Genomic DNA, 14,046 nt, shown 5'->3' with positions numbered 1-14,046 from the left:
AATGATTGTAACCTTCGTCCTCTGAGGGTGTTACCAGTGAAGGTGTATCCATAGTTACTCCCTCCAGTGTTTCCCCTACAATTGCCTTGGGGTAACAAATAACTAACACAAAATTATCATTAAATAACATTTTTGGCCTTTCAAAAGTATTCAGTGACCAATATAGCCACCATTCTTCTCAATAACTGCCATGAGCCGTCCACCTATGGAGTCTGTCAGTTTCTTGATCTGTTTGATCAACTTTGGCTGAAGCAGCCAAACCACAGCCTCCCAAATGCTCTTCAAAGAACTGTATTGTCTTCCTCACTGTAAATCTGCCATTTGAGAAGGGACCACACAAGTACTCAACAGGATAGTCAGGTGAGGAAGCGGGCCAGGTCATTATTCAGTCATCTTTGAGGCCTTTGCTGCCAACCAAGCAGTGGAGTACTTAGATGTATGTGATGGAGCATTGTCCTGCATAACGATCATGGCCTTCTTGAATGCTGCGGACTTCTTCCTGTACCACTGTTTGATGAAAGTTTCTTCCAGAAACTGGCAGTAGGTTTGGAAGTACATTTTCAGTCTATCTTCAACCTGAAAAGGTCCATAATGTTAGCAGCTCATAAGGGTTGTCCCATTTCATAGGGGAAGACTTCAACCACCATGCCTTGTGGCTCGCCTTGGTCCACTAAAGCAGCCATGCCACTCAGCCTTTGACTCTATCCATGAGCGTCGACCTGGGCACACCGAAGGTCTTCACTGCCTGCAGCGTCACACTGGCTGCCAAAGAGCTGACCCTGATGTCCTCCCCCCTCCATGTCTTGTATGTCCTCATTTTTCTAAGAACATTTTAAATAATAGTATTACAGGTATACTAATAAAATGTAGTGTGTATTACATTACATGATACTATTATTCCGTATTGACTAATAAAATACATATGTTAAACTCTCCATTTGAATAAAACAAAACTCCTTTATTTTTTTCCCCTTTATTATGTATTACAAATTCCTTTATTATAAAAAATAAAATAAAATAATAAATACTACTACTACTACTAATAATAATAATAATAATAATAATAATGGGCGGAGTCTTCAACGTTTATAGGAGAAGGATGTGCGTCAGTGGTGAAGGTCAGTCCGGTAGGTAGCGGTAATGCGCCTCAAGTTGGTTGTCAACCGCCAATCAAATGAAAAGAAGAAGAAGAAGGTCTGTGACGCGAAAAACGACTTCCGAGTCAGCAGGAGATAGTGGTTCTGGAAATTATAACTTTATTTATTTTTATTTATTTTTACCATTGATGATACCATAAGTCAATCATGTTATACCCTTCATCATATTTTTGATTACAACAGTGATATTTCCATGCACTTTAGATCTCTCTCTATATATAAGTTACTATATAAATATAATTGTTAATTAATTAATTTTTAATTGTGTATGCATATTCATCTGTAAAACGTTGCTGATGCTTTACAGGTGAGGTGACATATTATTATTGATGTCATCTTCAAGTAAAATGAACAAATTGCGATAACATCAATGAATGATCTGAAATTAAATAATTGATGTTAAAATATTCTCAGTATTTTATTGAATTTTTCAATAAACACATTTCTTGACTTATACAACGTTTGTATAAAATGGTAACAATATCACAGAATAAGTATTGCTGTCATCAAACAGAAATAATACAGAGAAAAGAACAAAATATAAAATAAAAATAAAAATAAATAAAAAAGCACCCATAGATAACGATGTTAAAATATTCTTGAAAATGCACGAAAACACTCGAAATGCACTGGTTAAGCCATCGTCAATTACGTTTTTTTTTCTTTGCCATAGCTCCATTTGAACCACTATTAATAGAAGAAAGGGGAAGTGTCAGTAAGGGAACACATTAGAACTGACCCCAGAGACCTGCTGGAACACATTAGAACTGACCCCAGACCTGCTGGAAGCCTAGGAGCACATTAGGACTGACCCCAGACCTGCTGGAAGGGAACACATTAGAACTGACCCCAGACCTGCTGGAAGCCTAGGAGCACATTAGGACTGACCCCAGACCTGCTGGAAGGGAACACATTAGGACTGACCCCAGACCTGCTGGAAGCCTAGGAGCACATTAGGACTGACCCCAGACCTGCTGGAAGGGAACACATTAGGACTGACCCCAGACCTGCTGGAAGGGAACACATTAGGACTGACCCCAGACCTGCTGGAAGCCTAGGAACACATTAGGACTGACCCCAGACCTGTCAGTAAGGGAACACATTAGGACTGACCCCAGACCTGCTGGAAGGGAACACATTAGAACTGACCCCAGACATGCTGGAAGGGAACACATTAGAACTGACCCCAGACCTGCTGGAAGGGAACACATTAGGACTGACCCCAGACCTGCTGTAAGGGAACACATTAGGACTGACCCCAGACCTGCTGTAAGGGAACACATTAGGACTGACCCCAGACCTGCTGGAAGCCTAGGAACACATTAGGACTGACCGCAGACCTGCTGTAAGGGAACACATTAGGACTGACCCCAGACCTGCTGTAAGGGAACACATTAGGACTGACCCCAGACCTGCTGGAAGGGAACACATTAGAACTGACCCCAGACCTGCTGGAAGGGAACACATTAGGACTGACCCCAGACCTGCTGTAAGGGAACACATTAGGACTGACCCCAGACCTGCTGTAAGGGAACACATTAGGACTGACCCCAGACCTGCTGTAAGGGAACACATTAGGACTGACCCCAGACCTGCTGGAAGCCTAGGAACACATTAGGACTGACCGCAGACCTGCTGTAAGGGAACACATTAGGACTGACCCCAGACCTGCTGTAAGGGAACACATTAGGACTGACCCCAGACCTGCTGGAAGCCTAGGAACACATTAGGACTGACCGCAGACCTGCTGTAAGGGAACACATTAGGACTGACCCCAGACCTGCTGTAAGGGAACACATTAGGACTGACCCCAGACCTGCTGGAAGGGAACACATTAGAACTGACCCCAGACCTGCTGGAAGCCTAGGAACGCATTAGGACTGACCCCAGACCTGCTGGAAGCCTCGTCACGTCACATTTTACCGTAATACCCTATATGTTGGCTTTCAGGGACAGTTGGATTTTTTTTCTAGGCAGCTGTCGACATCTTGAATCGGAGAGAAGAGAGAAGGGCAAAGACAGTGAGTGCAATCAACCCCTCGGAGCAGAGCACAGGCTTGGTTCAATATTGTCTTTTCTCAATTCGCTTTTGAACATAAAAACTGTCCGGTCAATCTACAGAGGAGAGGGAAGAAGAGACCTGGTAAGATCAGAGATAATAATGCAGCAATAATGAATATGAATATCTGACCGCAAACATGACAACATGACTGTCTTCGCTTGACTTAGCCAGCCAGTCGTCTTCTCTCTTCTCTCATGCATAAAGACAAAACACATTTGGTTTTATATTGCCATAATAATGATGTCTACCAATGCACACAGACATTCATGGTCAGATGTTTGCAAACGAGATGGTGGTCAGCTAAAGGTCGCTATGCTAAGCTAGCTAACTGGCTGCTGCTGTGTTTCCACAGACGGACAGACAGACAGGGCTAGGCAGGCAGGCAGACATCTTTGGTCGAATACCAACTTAAGTTATCTTGACAAGCTGTGTTAGATCCTTAGATCATTCTGGTAACTAGTTTAGTAGTTCACTTGACCAGGGCAGGCGATTTGGAGATGTCTTGTGACTGACCGGATGCATGTCGGTGGCTGGGAGGCTAAGCTAGGCTAGGATACATCCAGGAACTAGCCCACTCCCTCTGGGTCTAGGACATGATCAGGTTGGGTCAGGAGCACTATTGACTAACCCTATGTACCCTATGTACTCTATGTACTACCCATGTAACGTTCATGTGTAGAATGTCATTAGATTGACATGACAAATGTGGTTTTCAAAGTCCAAGACAGTGAGCCTGCCCTAAGAGCCCCCCCCAGTAAAAAAAACAAACAAACAAATAAAAACAGTCAAATCGACAGCAAGACTGAATCCTTTGAAAATAATTATATTTGTGTTTATTTGACACATGTCAAACTTAGGGCTGGCCAGTCCTCTAGGCAGGCCTACATCATATGTTGACTGTACACTAGCTTATTCTCTGCCAGGCTGTGGTGCAGACAGACTGGCATTGAAACATACACAGCCACCCACATAGTTTAACTGGTCAAATGTGCCATCTTTGCATAGAAAGCATAATGACTGTTCAGCACTTGAATTTGAGGAGTCTCAAATTGCATGTCTCTCTCACCCACTGCCTCCCTCTTCCCCCCCCAGGAAAGGATCATGACCTGTGATGTCTAAGAGGCTGCCATCATGATCGGAGGACTTTTCATCTACAACCACAAGGGGGAGGTGTTGATCTCCCGGGTCTACCGTGATGACATAGGGTGAGTGATGACATAGGGTGAGTGATGACATAGGGTGAGTGATGACATAGGGTGAGTGATGACATAGGGTGAGTGGTGACATAGGGTGAGTGATGACATAGGGTGAGTGATGACATAGGGTGAGTGGTGATATAGGGTGAGTGATGACATAGGGTGAGTGATGACAGAGGGTGAGTGGTGATATAGGGTGAGTGATGACATAGGGTGAGTGATGACAGAGGGTGAGTGATGACATAGGGTGAGTGATGACATAGGGTGAGTGGTGATATAGGGTGAGTGATGACATAGGGTGAGTGATGACAGAGGGTGAGTGGTGATATAGGGTGAAGCAGAGGGGCTTGTTTATGTCCTTGAATGGGAGGGGGGGGGGCAGATAGTTTTACTTGGAAAACCTTTTGGAGGAGAGGGGCAAAATAGAGGGTGAGAGAGGCTAATATATATATTTTCTAAGTAATTCCATCTGAAATTCCTATCTAATTAAACCCCTGGGTCCCTGGCTGCACGGTTAACCTATTCATATTCATACGAGAATTTGAATAAAATGTGTGTGGCAAAATGTAGCCTACTACATCCTGTATGGAGCAAGAGTGCCCTACCTGCCATAGCAGGGAGGTAGCACTAGATGCTAAAAAACCAGCAGCGCAGCTTGGTGACTAAGGTCATGTTCTCACATGAAGGTCTGAATCGAGACCCGGAGCAAGTGGATGAGTTGAAATTGAAATGAAATTATTTCTCTGATTTGCGTTCTCACAGCCCTTCATGTAAACGAAGTAACATACGCAATCGAAGCAACAGACGGGGTAGTTGATTGGTCAGAAAAATTGAGAATTGCCCGTTGTCCAGCTCTTATCCAGATCAACACGCGTGCGCTGTTGTTTTCCTATGGACAGCCTTGAGCAGCGTTCTCACCAAAAGCGAAGCGAAGCAAAGAGATGGATGCGTCGTTTCTAATCGGAGCGAAACCACCCTTTTCAAGCGGAGCATGCGTCGGTTGTTTGCTCCGGGAGCGACTTCGAATGCTCACAGCTCCAAACGACGCAGAGCAAAGCAGATTTTATCCTAAACTCCGATTCCAAGTGACGCAAATGTTCTAGTGAGAACACACCATAACATCATTTTTTCTCCTTTCCGTGTCTGTGAAGGCGTAACGCGGTGGATGCGTTCCGCGTGAATGTCATCCACGCCCGGCAGCAGGTGCGCTCCCCCGTCTCCAACATCGCCCGGACTAGCTTCTTCCACATCAAGCGCTCCAACATCTGGCTGGCCACCGTCACCAAGCAGAACGTCAACGCCGCCATGGTGTTCGAGTTCCTGTACAAGATGTGTGACGTCATGGTGGCGTACTTTGGCAAGATAAGTGAGGAGAACATCAAGAACAACTTTGTGCTGATCTACGAGCTGCTGGACGGTAAAACAAACACTTTTATTTACCCTACTTACCCTAAACAGTCGACTTGGACTGTCAATCTTTGTGTTGTGTTCCCCAAGGAATGTAGAAAGCAGGATTAGGCATACACAGGGCTCCCACGGGTCCTTGAAATCCTTGAAAGTTTGTGAATTTGAGATAACGAAATCAAGGTCTTAAAGGTTTTGAAAATAGACATGGGTCATTGAAAGTGCTTGAATTCCCCTCTCTCTCTCTCCCTCTCTCTCTCTCTCTCTCTCTCTCTCTCTCTAAAATAATATATATATTCAAAAATGTTTTACTTAGTCAACTAGTAAATAAGTCTCTGTATTGCTTAACTTTACACATATTTCACAATATATTGTTTTGCTGTGCTGTGGTAGAGAAGGCAAGAGACCATCTAGTGTTCACACATTCAAGCCTCTCTTTTTAATTGTTGTCTGTGAGCGGATAGTTCCTATTATATCAATTCTCATCTAGATCTGTCTCAAACTATGCTGTGTTGGGTCCTTGAATTTGAGGGAATTGAGTCTTGAAAGGTGCTTGAATGTGATGTTTCAGAAGGTGTAGGAACCCTGCGGACAGTCATTTGTTGACAGGATTTGCTGTTGTTTTGAATGTGATGGACACTGTTCAGAATGTCTGCTGTGCTGCTGTTTTTTTAGGTTTTGATTTTTAACTGTACGATGACAAAATCTAAATCTAAAGAAAATACAGCGCAGACGGATGTCTTCAAGTCCTGTGTTCAACGGACAACAGAAGTCCTGCAATCTCTAATCATGTTTAACTTACTTTCAGTGTCTGGCCTATATATACAGTATATATATACAGTGAATGAAGGGCGACTTTGTTCGACTCAATATGTTTCTGAATGTTGAAGGTGATGGTTTTTGCAGTGCACGTTTTTCTTCAGGAGCCAACCTTCTGCTGCAACAACTGGTGAGCTCTTACAGGGTTCCCGCGCTGGTCTTAAAAAGCCTAAAACCCAGCAATCCAACTCATAAGGCCTAAAAAGGTCTCAAAGTTCAGTTGTTCTGTCTAAAAATGAGATGCTAGGTCTTAAAAATTAGATCCTGCAAGGAAATCAGTCCGACCACGTCTATTTACGCGGAAATGAATAAAGCTGGAACCAAAAAAATGCCAATTCGCTTCCTTTTCTGTCTGTATGGCAGTGAAATCCCTAATTTCATCACCTCGAGGATGACAAAAAGCTACCACGATAGGTCTAAAATTCTATTCAAATTGGTCTAAAAAAAGGTCTAAAAAGGTCTTAAGTTTGACTTGTAGGAACCCTGTCTTAGCTGAGGTAGTTGAGGTGTCGTCCTCCTCTGTGAGGTCTGACGGTAGTCTTGCCTTGTAGAGATCCTGGACTTCGGATACCCCCAGAACTCTGAGACCGGCGCCCTGAAGACCTTCATCACCCAGCAGAGCGTCAAGAGCCAGGTAGGTACGCTAGAGGAGGGCGGCTGTGAGCGCGCCGTCCGGCGCCTTGCATGGTAGCTTGCCGCCATCGGTGTGTGAATGTGTGTGTGAATGGGAGAATGAGAGGCCGTTGTAAAGCGCTTTGGATAAAGGCGCTATATAAGTCAGTCTGTTTACCATTTACCATTCATGAGTGGGAGGGCAGCTCCTTGTTCCTGAGGCTTGGAGGGTTCTGGCCTAGCTGCAACTGTCACATCACAGATCATGTTGCATCATGGGAAGTATCTAACGTCTTCTCTCTCTCCTTCTCTCTCCATCTCCTCTTCAACGGTCGTCACTGAACGTCCTCCAGCACCATGTGAGTACTCTTACAGTTGAAATGTGAGGATAATACTTAACTGTCGCTCGAATTATCTATAGTTTATTTATTTGTTTATTTAAAAGGGACAGTGGACAGTCATTGACTCTCCCTGAATTAGCTGGGTAGCTAAATGACATCAGCAGTCCCTGGGCAGGTAAATCCACAGGGGAAATACGGCCTCAGATGTTATAAACAATTTAAAACAGAACAGGACATGGTAAAATCATATAAAACAGAACTACAGGAAATAAAAACATCACACTTTACACTCAAGAAAACATCATAAAAAAATAAAAGAGAAAAAAGCATGACAATCTGACATTCTCTATTTTTCTTTCTTTTTCCTGTCTTTCCTCATTTCTCTCTCCTCTCCTCTCCTCTCCTCCCCTCTCCTCTCCTCTCCTCTCCTCTCCTCTCCTCTCCTCTCCTCTCCTCTCCCTCTCCTCTCCTCTCCTCTCCTCTCCTCTCTCTACCAGACCAAGGAGGAACAGTCACAGATCACCAGCCAGGTAACAGGACAGATCGGTTGGCGTCGAGAGGGCATCAAGTACCGTCGTAACGAGCTCTACCTGGACGTCCTGGAGAGCGTCAACCTGCTGATGTCACCACAGGGTAAACCCTCATGTAGCCCAGATATATGTCACACATTACTTTTCACAGTACAGTCCTGAGGCGCGCACAAAAACACACGTACTGAAAATGTAACGACTAAACAAATGAAGCCGGCTGGTACTGAGCGTGTACCTTCCTGCCCCCCTCCTCTCCCCCCCAGGCCAGGTCCTGAGTGCCCACGTGTCTGGAAGAGTAGTGATGAAGAGCTACCTGAGCGGGATGCCTGAGTGCAAGTTTGGCATGAACGACAAGATCATCATTGATAAGGCGGGCAAGGGGACGGCCACCACCACCGATGAGGCGGGAAGCAGCAAGAGGTGAAGGGGGGGGGGGGGGGCAGGGGGGCAGGGGGCAGGGTGCAGGGTGACATGTTTGGACAAACTGGGTTTCTTCATTCAGGGTTCCTGCGCTGGTCTTAAAAAGCCTTAAAGTCTAAAATCCAGCATTTCAATTTATAAGGCCTAAAAAGGGCTTACATTTCTGTTATTTGGTCTAAAAAGGAGGTGCTAGGTCTTAAAAATGAGATCCTGCAAGGAAATCAGTCCGACCACATCTATTTACGCGGAAATGAATCAAGCTGGAACCAAAAAAAATGCCAATTCGTTTCCTTTTTTGTCTGTATGGCAGTGAAATGAAGCGTCCATTTTTTGCGAGCCGATTGTTTATAAAGCTCTCACTGGCATAGCACCAGAATAATTGAAAGACCTTTTGCTAGCATATCAGCCCAATAGAGCTCTCAGGTCTTCTGACACTGGTTTTCTCTGTGTACCACATGTACAAAAGAAGAGATTTGGTGAGGCTGCATTCTCATTTTATGCTCCAGATTGTTGAATGCACTGCCAGTTTACATTAGGGATGCAACCTCAGCACATATGTTCAAGTCAAGACTAAAAACCCATCCTTTTAATATTGCATTTAAATAAAAAAATTATTAAATTATGATTATATAATGATTAAAGCACTTTGAGCTGCAACGTTTGCAGGAAAAGCGCTATACAAATAAAGTTATTATTATTATTGTTATTATCATCACAACATGCTGATAAAACATCAACATGCTAAACACCCTATTTCATCGAGGGGAAGGGGGAGGGGCTATCCACGGCTTCGTTTGGAGATTTTTCGGGACTGCGCTGGATTCATCGCTCCCTCAGATTTCGCTCTTGTTAACGCTGCCGCAGACAGACACACATGTCATTTACTTCTTCTTAATAAAGATTTGAACAATTATGATCATCTTATTAGTTTAATGTCATGCATGTAAAATGAAGTAAATGCATGTAATACAGTACAGTATGTGTATTGGTTTTTTGTACAGCGTTTTGGGGGTTGGAGTGTTAAGATGTTTTCCCTTCTTTTCTTCTTGAATTTCCGGTTTATTTTCTTCCATTCCTCTGTGCTGGACCTCAGTGATTTGGGGGGCAGGTAGTGTACCTCTCGCTCTCTCTCTCTCTCTCTCACTTGTTTAGCATTTCTGTCCATCTGTCCATCCATTGTATGTACTGATGTTGCAAACATTGATAATATATAAATAACTGCATGAAATGTTGATAACCCCCCCCCCATGTGAATATTGTCTGCTAGCAACCCCCCCCCACACACACACACACACAGATTTTAGAATCCTTCAGTCTCACAGAATCGCTGCCATAAGTGTGTTGATTTCAACTACTGCCTTGTCTTAGTGTGTTAGACTAGCTTCTCCTGCCTTGTCTTAGTGTGTTAGACTAGGTTCCTCCATGGTCTTTTAATGGACGCTGAACTGCAACAGAACCAGACTGGTCATGTGATGTGGTGCGGCCCGGGCCGTAGATAGACCACAGACCCTTTCTCACTTGTTACAAACCTGATTCCTCTCGTCCTCTCCTCTGTACTCTAATCGCTCCCCTAAAAGCTTTTGGAGGAATATCTAAGGGGGCAAAACCCAGATCTTCTCCAACGTGTTCTGAGTAGGAAGCAACGGAACAGAGGAGGCGAGGAATCACGTTGTTCAAGGACCGTAGTCTGTTGATGTTGTGGTCTCAGTGGTCAACTGTTACCGCTCTGTACATACTGGGTCTAGATGTGCTCCCTCGTCTACACCTACTCTATTAACCACTTGTTTTCATTTCACCTTTCTCTTCCTCGTCCTCTCTTACCTTCCCTGTCTGCTGTCCTGTTGCAGCAGTGGGAAGCAGGCCATCGCCATCGACGACTGCACCTTCCACCAGTGTGTCCGTCTCAGCAAGTTTGACTCAGAGCGCAGTATCAGCTTCATTCCTCCGGATGGCGACTATGAGCTCATGAGGTCAGTCTTTCTCTCTGTGTGTTTCTGTGTGTTTTTGTATTAGGGTTGGCGGGCGGTAATACAGTATACCGCGGTATTTGGAAATTCAATACAGTCATTACGCGATATATATAAACTAAACAGAGTGCTTAATTTGGATGTTATATGAATTCCACTACTTTGGTGGCCTGAAATAAGGGGACTGTGTATAAGAAGTGTTGGCATTTCTTTAATGCAATACACAATCAGATAAATGTAGAGCGTCTATACTTTAACCTCATAGGAACTGTTTGATTTCAAATCCAAACATAGCAGTTATAGAGCCAAAAGAAGAAGATACTTCACTGTCCCGTTACTTACGCAGGGCGCTGTATCTTGTAGGTTCCTCCACCGACTGTACACTTTGATTTAAGAAGGAAGCAATTGACCATGAGAGGAAGGGGGTTGTGGACTCATTTACCACTGGTACAGGGTTGTGGCACGAGGCGTAGCCGAGTAGGAAAACCCTGTACAGTGGTAAATGAGTCCACAACCCCCGCCCTCCAATGGTCAATTGCTTTTCTACAACAGCCACCACATAATATAAAAAATAAATACACAGTTACTTGTAACATTAAATTAATGTATTTACAATCATTAATCGTTTCAGAATACATATCCTTCCGCCACAGAATATAGTCCCATAAACAAGATCAACCATTGCGTTGTAGGTCAGCACAGGTGTTCTTAATCAGATTGGTTGGGAGGCGCATTGATACTGGAAATGCGGTCTGAACAGTGGGTTGTTGAGATATTTACCACTGTTGCTAGCCAATCAGAATCCAGTATCCAAACATGCTGTTGTAGAATTGTTGTTTTCTTTGTTTCTATAGGTACCGCACCACTAAAGACATCATCCTGCCGTTCCGCGTCATTCCATTGGTCAGGGAAGTCGGCCGCACAAAGCTGGAGGTTAAGGTCGTCATCAAATCCAATTTCAAGCCCTCACTCCTGGCTCAGAAGATCGAGGTATGGCTCCAGATCAGCCAAAAAAAAGCCAATTCGCTTCCTTTTTTTGTCTGTATGGCAGTGAAATCCCTAATTTCATCACCTCGAGGAAGAGAAAAAGCTTCCACGTGGTGTTGCGATAGGTCTGAAATTCAATCCAAAGAGGTCTTAAAAAGGTGTTAAATTTGACTTGTAGGAACCCTGTTAAAAGACGAGAACGCGGCTGCCGTAACACCCCTTTTGACATGTTTCCCAGGTGCGCATCCCCACCCCCCTCAACACCAGTGGAGTCCAGGTGATCTGCATGAAGGGTAAAGCCAAGTACAAGGCCAGTGAGAACGCTATCGTCTGGAAGTAAGTCCTCTCTGCTTCTCTTGTTACTCTAATAATAATTCATTGTATTTATATAGCGCTTTCCGGGGCTCAAAGACGCTGACAATATGGGAAAAACAGAAGACACAGAAACAACAAGCAACAGATAACATGAGCACATAGAACACAGAGTTAACAACAGATAACATGAGCACATAGAACACAGAGTTAACAACAGATAACATGAGCACATAGAACACAGAGTTAACAACAGATAACATGAGCACATAGAACACAGAGTTAACGAACAGGCACAGAGAACAATTAACACAGCAATGTCCAGGGGGGAGGGGGGGGGGGGTGGCAGGGCTAGGGGAGATGGTTAGGTGGAGGGGTAGGGAAGGTTGTATGCGTGGGAAACTCTATAGTCCTAAGTGCTAGCTTTGGACATCAGACTGGACATTGACATTGAAAAAGGTGGTTCATTGTGCCAAGGATGAGGGGGATTATGGAGAGTTAGGGGATCGAGTTTCTGTGGAGGTCTAGAACATTCTGCTGACAAAGGTCCTGAATGTGGCCCTCTGTTCTTAACTCACCCACGAGGTCACGTTTCAAAACTGACCTAAAACACCATCGACATTCTTGTCATCACTCTCTATGTTGACATAACATTAAAGCTACTTCTCTCCTGAGAGGGGAATTGACTGGCCCACCACTTAAAGGGATAGTTCAGCTTATTTTCATTCTTTAGGTGAAATATCTTAAGTCCAGTCATGAAAGCTTAGTACAATAAGTAAGCTTACAACAGCAAAGCAAATGTACCTGTATTTACTGTGGTATATTATGTATGTACCTGTATGTACTATGGTATAGCAGTGTTTCCTGAGTGGTCCATTTTCGCGTGCACGCGCATGAAACGCGCACTGGCGCATAGTATGTATGTAATGTATGGTATAGTGTATGGTATAGTGTGTAAACACCATGTGTTTGTATGGTATAGTGTGTAAACACCATGTGTGTTTGTCTGCAGGATCAAGCGCATGGCCGGGATGAAGGAGTCTCAGATCAGCGCTGAGATCGAGCTGCTGTCCACCAATGAGAAGAAGAAGTGGGCGCGGCCCCCCATCTCTATGAACTTTGAGGTGAGCCCCCCATCTCTATGAACTTTGAGGTGCTTTTGGACTATCAAATTAATTAGAAATACTTTACATTGCTATACAGAGGATTAACAAACAGCTCTATAGCCTGAAGGATGGATGGATAGATAGACAGACAGACAGACAGATAGATAGATAGATAGATAGATAGATAGATCTTTATTTAGTCAGGACAGTGCACATTAATGAACAGTCACTTATACATAGTATGGTGACAGTAAATATGCCGGATTTAGCTGTGAGCTAATTTGTATCCGTAGTCCTCATGACATAAAATCATACAAAAGATTATTTATTTATTTTTTGGGTCAAAGTCAGCTTTATTGTCAATCCAATATACAGTATGTACAGACATACAGAGGGGTGAAATTGCGTTTCCCTCTCCAAACGATTATATGTATAATACATCATAGGCATAGGCCTAATATATTAGCGAAAAACGTTTATAAAAAAAACGTATTGGTGTGGACAAGGCCTAAAGGTTAGAGTTCTAGAAATGTCCTGTGGCGTAAACACTTCTCTCCCTTCTCACAGGTTCCCTTCGCTCCGTCTGGGCTGAAGGTGCGCTACCTGAAGGTCTTTGAGCCCAAGTTGAACTACAGTGATCATGATGTCATCAAATGGGTGCGCTACATCGGCCGCAGCGGCATCTATGAGACACGGTGCTAACACCCCTCACCGTGCTAACACCCCTCTCACTGCTAACACCCCCTCTCACTGCTAACACCCCTCTCACTGCTAACACCCCTCTCACTGCTAACACCCCTCTCACTGCTAACACCCCTCTCACTGCTAACACCCCTCACACTGCTAACACCCCTCTCACTGCTAACACCCCTCACCGTGCTAACGCCCCTCTCACTGCTAACACCCCTCTCACTGCTAACATCCCTCTCACTGCTAACACCCCTCTCACTGCTAACACCCCTCTCACTGCTAACACCCCTCTCACTGCTAACACCCCTCTCACTGCTAACATCCCTCTCACTGCTAACACCCCTCTCACTGCTAACATCCCTCTCACTGCTAACACCCCTCACCGTGCTAACGCCCCTCACACTGCTAACATCCCTCTCACTGCTAACACCCCTCTCACTGCT

At 44.3% G+C, this 14,046-nt stretch overlaps 2 protein-coding genes across 2 annotated transcripts in view; one reads left to right on the top strand and one right to left on the bottom strand.

The window, feature by feature from the left end:
- LOC308172729 (NADPH--cytochrome P450 reductase-like) overlaps positions 1–14,046 on the bottom strand; it is a 155,452-nt gene that overhangs the window by 60,402 nt on the left and 81,004 nt on the right. The gene's annotated exons all lie outside the window — the stretch shown is intronic.
- On the top strand, positions 3,158–13,963 carry ap2m1b (adaptor related protein complex 2 subunit mu 1b). The gene is made up of 12 exons (XM_080547522.1): positions 3,158–3,300; positions 4,312–4,424; positions 5,567–5,832; positions 7,190–7,272; positions 7,604–7,609; positions 8,089–8,224; positions 8,385–8,541; positions 10,389–10,511; positions 11,363–11,498; positions 11,734–11,831; positions 12,820–12,931; positions 13,481–13,963. The coding sequence occupies exons 2-12, from the start codon at positions 4,351–4,353 to the stop codon at positions 13,613–13,615; spliced, it is 1,326 nt and encodes a 441-aa protein (XP_080403648.1). The 5' UTR covers positions 3,158–3,300; positions 4,312–4,350; the 3' UTR covers positions 13,616–13,963.

The sequence above is a fragment of the Nansenia antarctica genome, assembly GCF_963989245.1.
Source record: "Nansenia antarctica genome assembly, chromosome: 17".
In the NCBI taxonomy this organism is placed as follows: domain Eukaryota; kingdom Metazoa; phylum Chordata; class Actinopteri; order Argentiniformes; family Microstomatidae; genus Nansenia; species Nansenia antarctica.
The sequence above is the reverse complement of the archived record's forward strand: the minus strand, read 5'-3'. Positions and strand labels throughout refer to the sequence as shown.

Coding starts and splice junctions, on each gene's coding strand:
- ap2m1b (XM_080547522.1), top strand. CDS start 4,351: ATGATCGGAGGACTTTTCATCTACAACCACAAGGGGGAGGTGTTGATC. Junction 8,225..8,384: donor CCTGCTGATGTCACCACAGG/GTAAACCCTCAT, acceptor TCTCCCCCCCAG/GCCAGGTCCTGAGTGCCCAC. Junction 11,499..11,733: donor TCCTGGCTCAGAAGATCGAG/GTATGGCTCCAG, acceptor CATGTTTCCCAG/GTGCGCATCCCCACCCCCCT.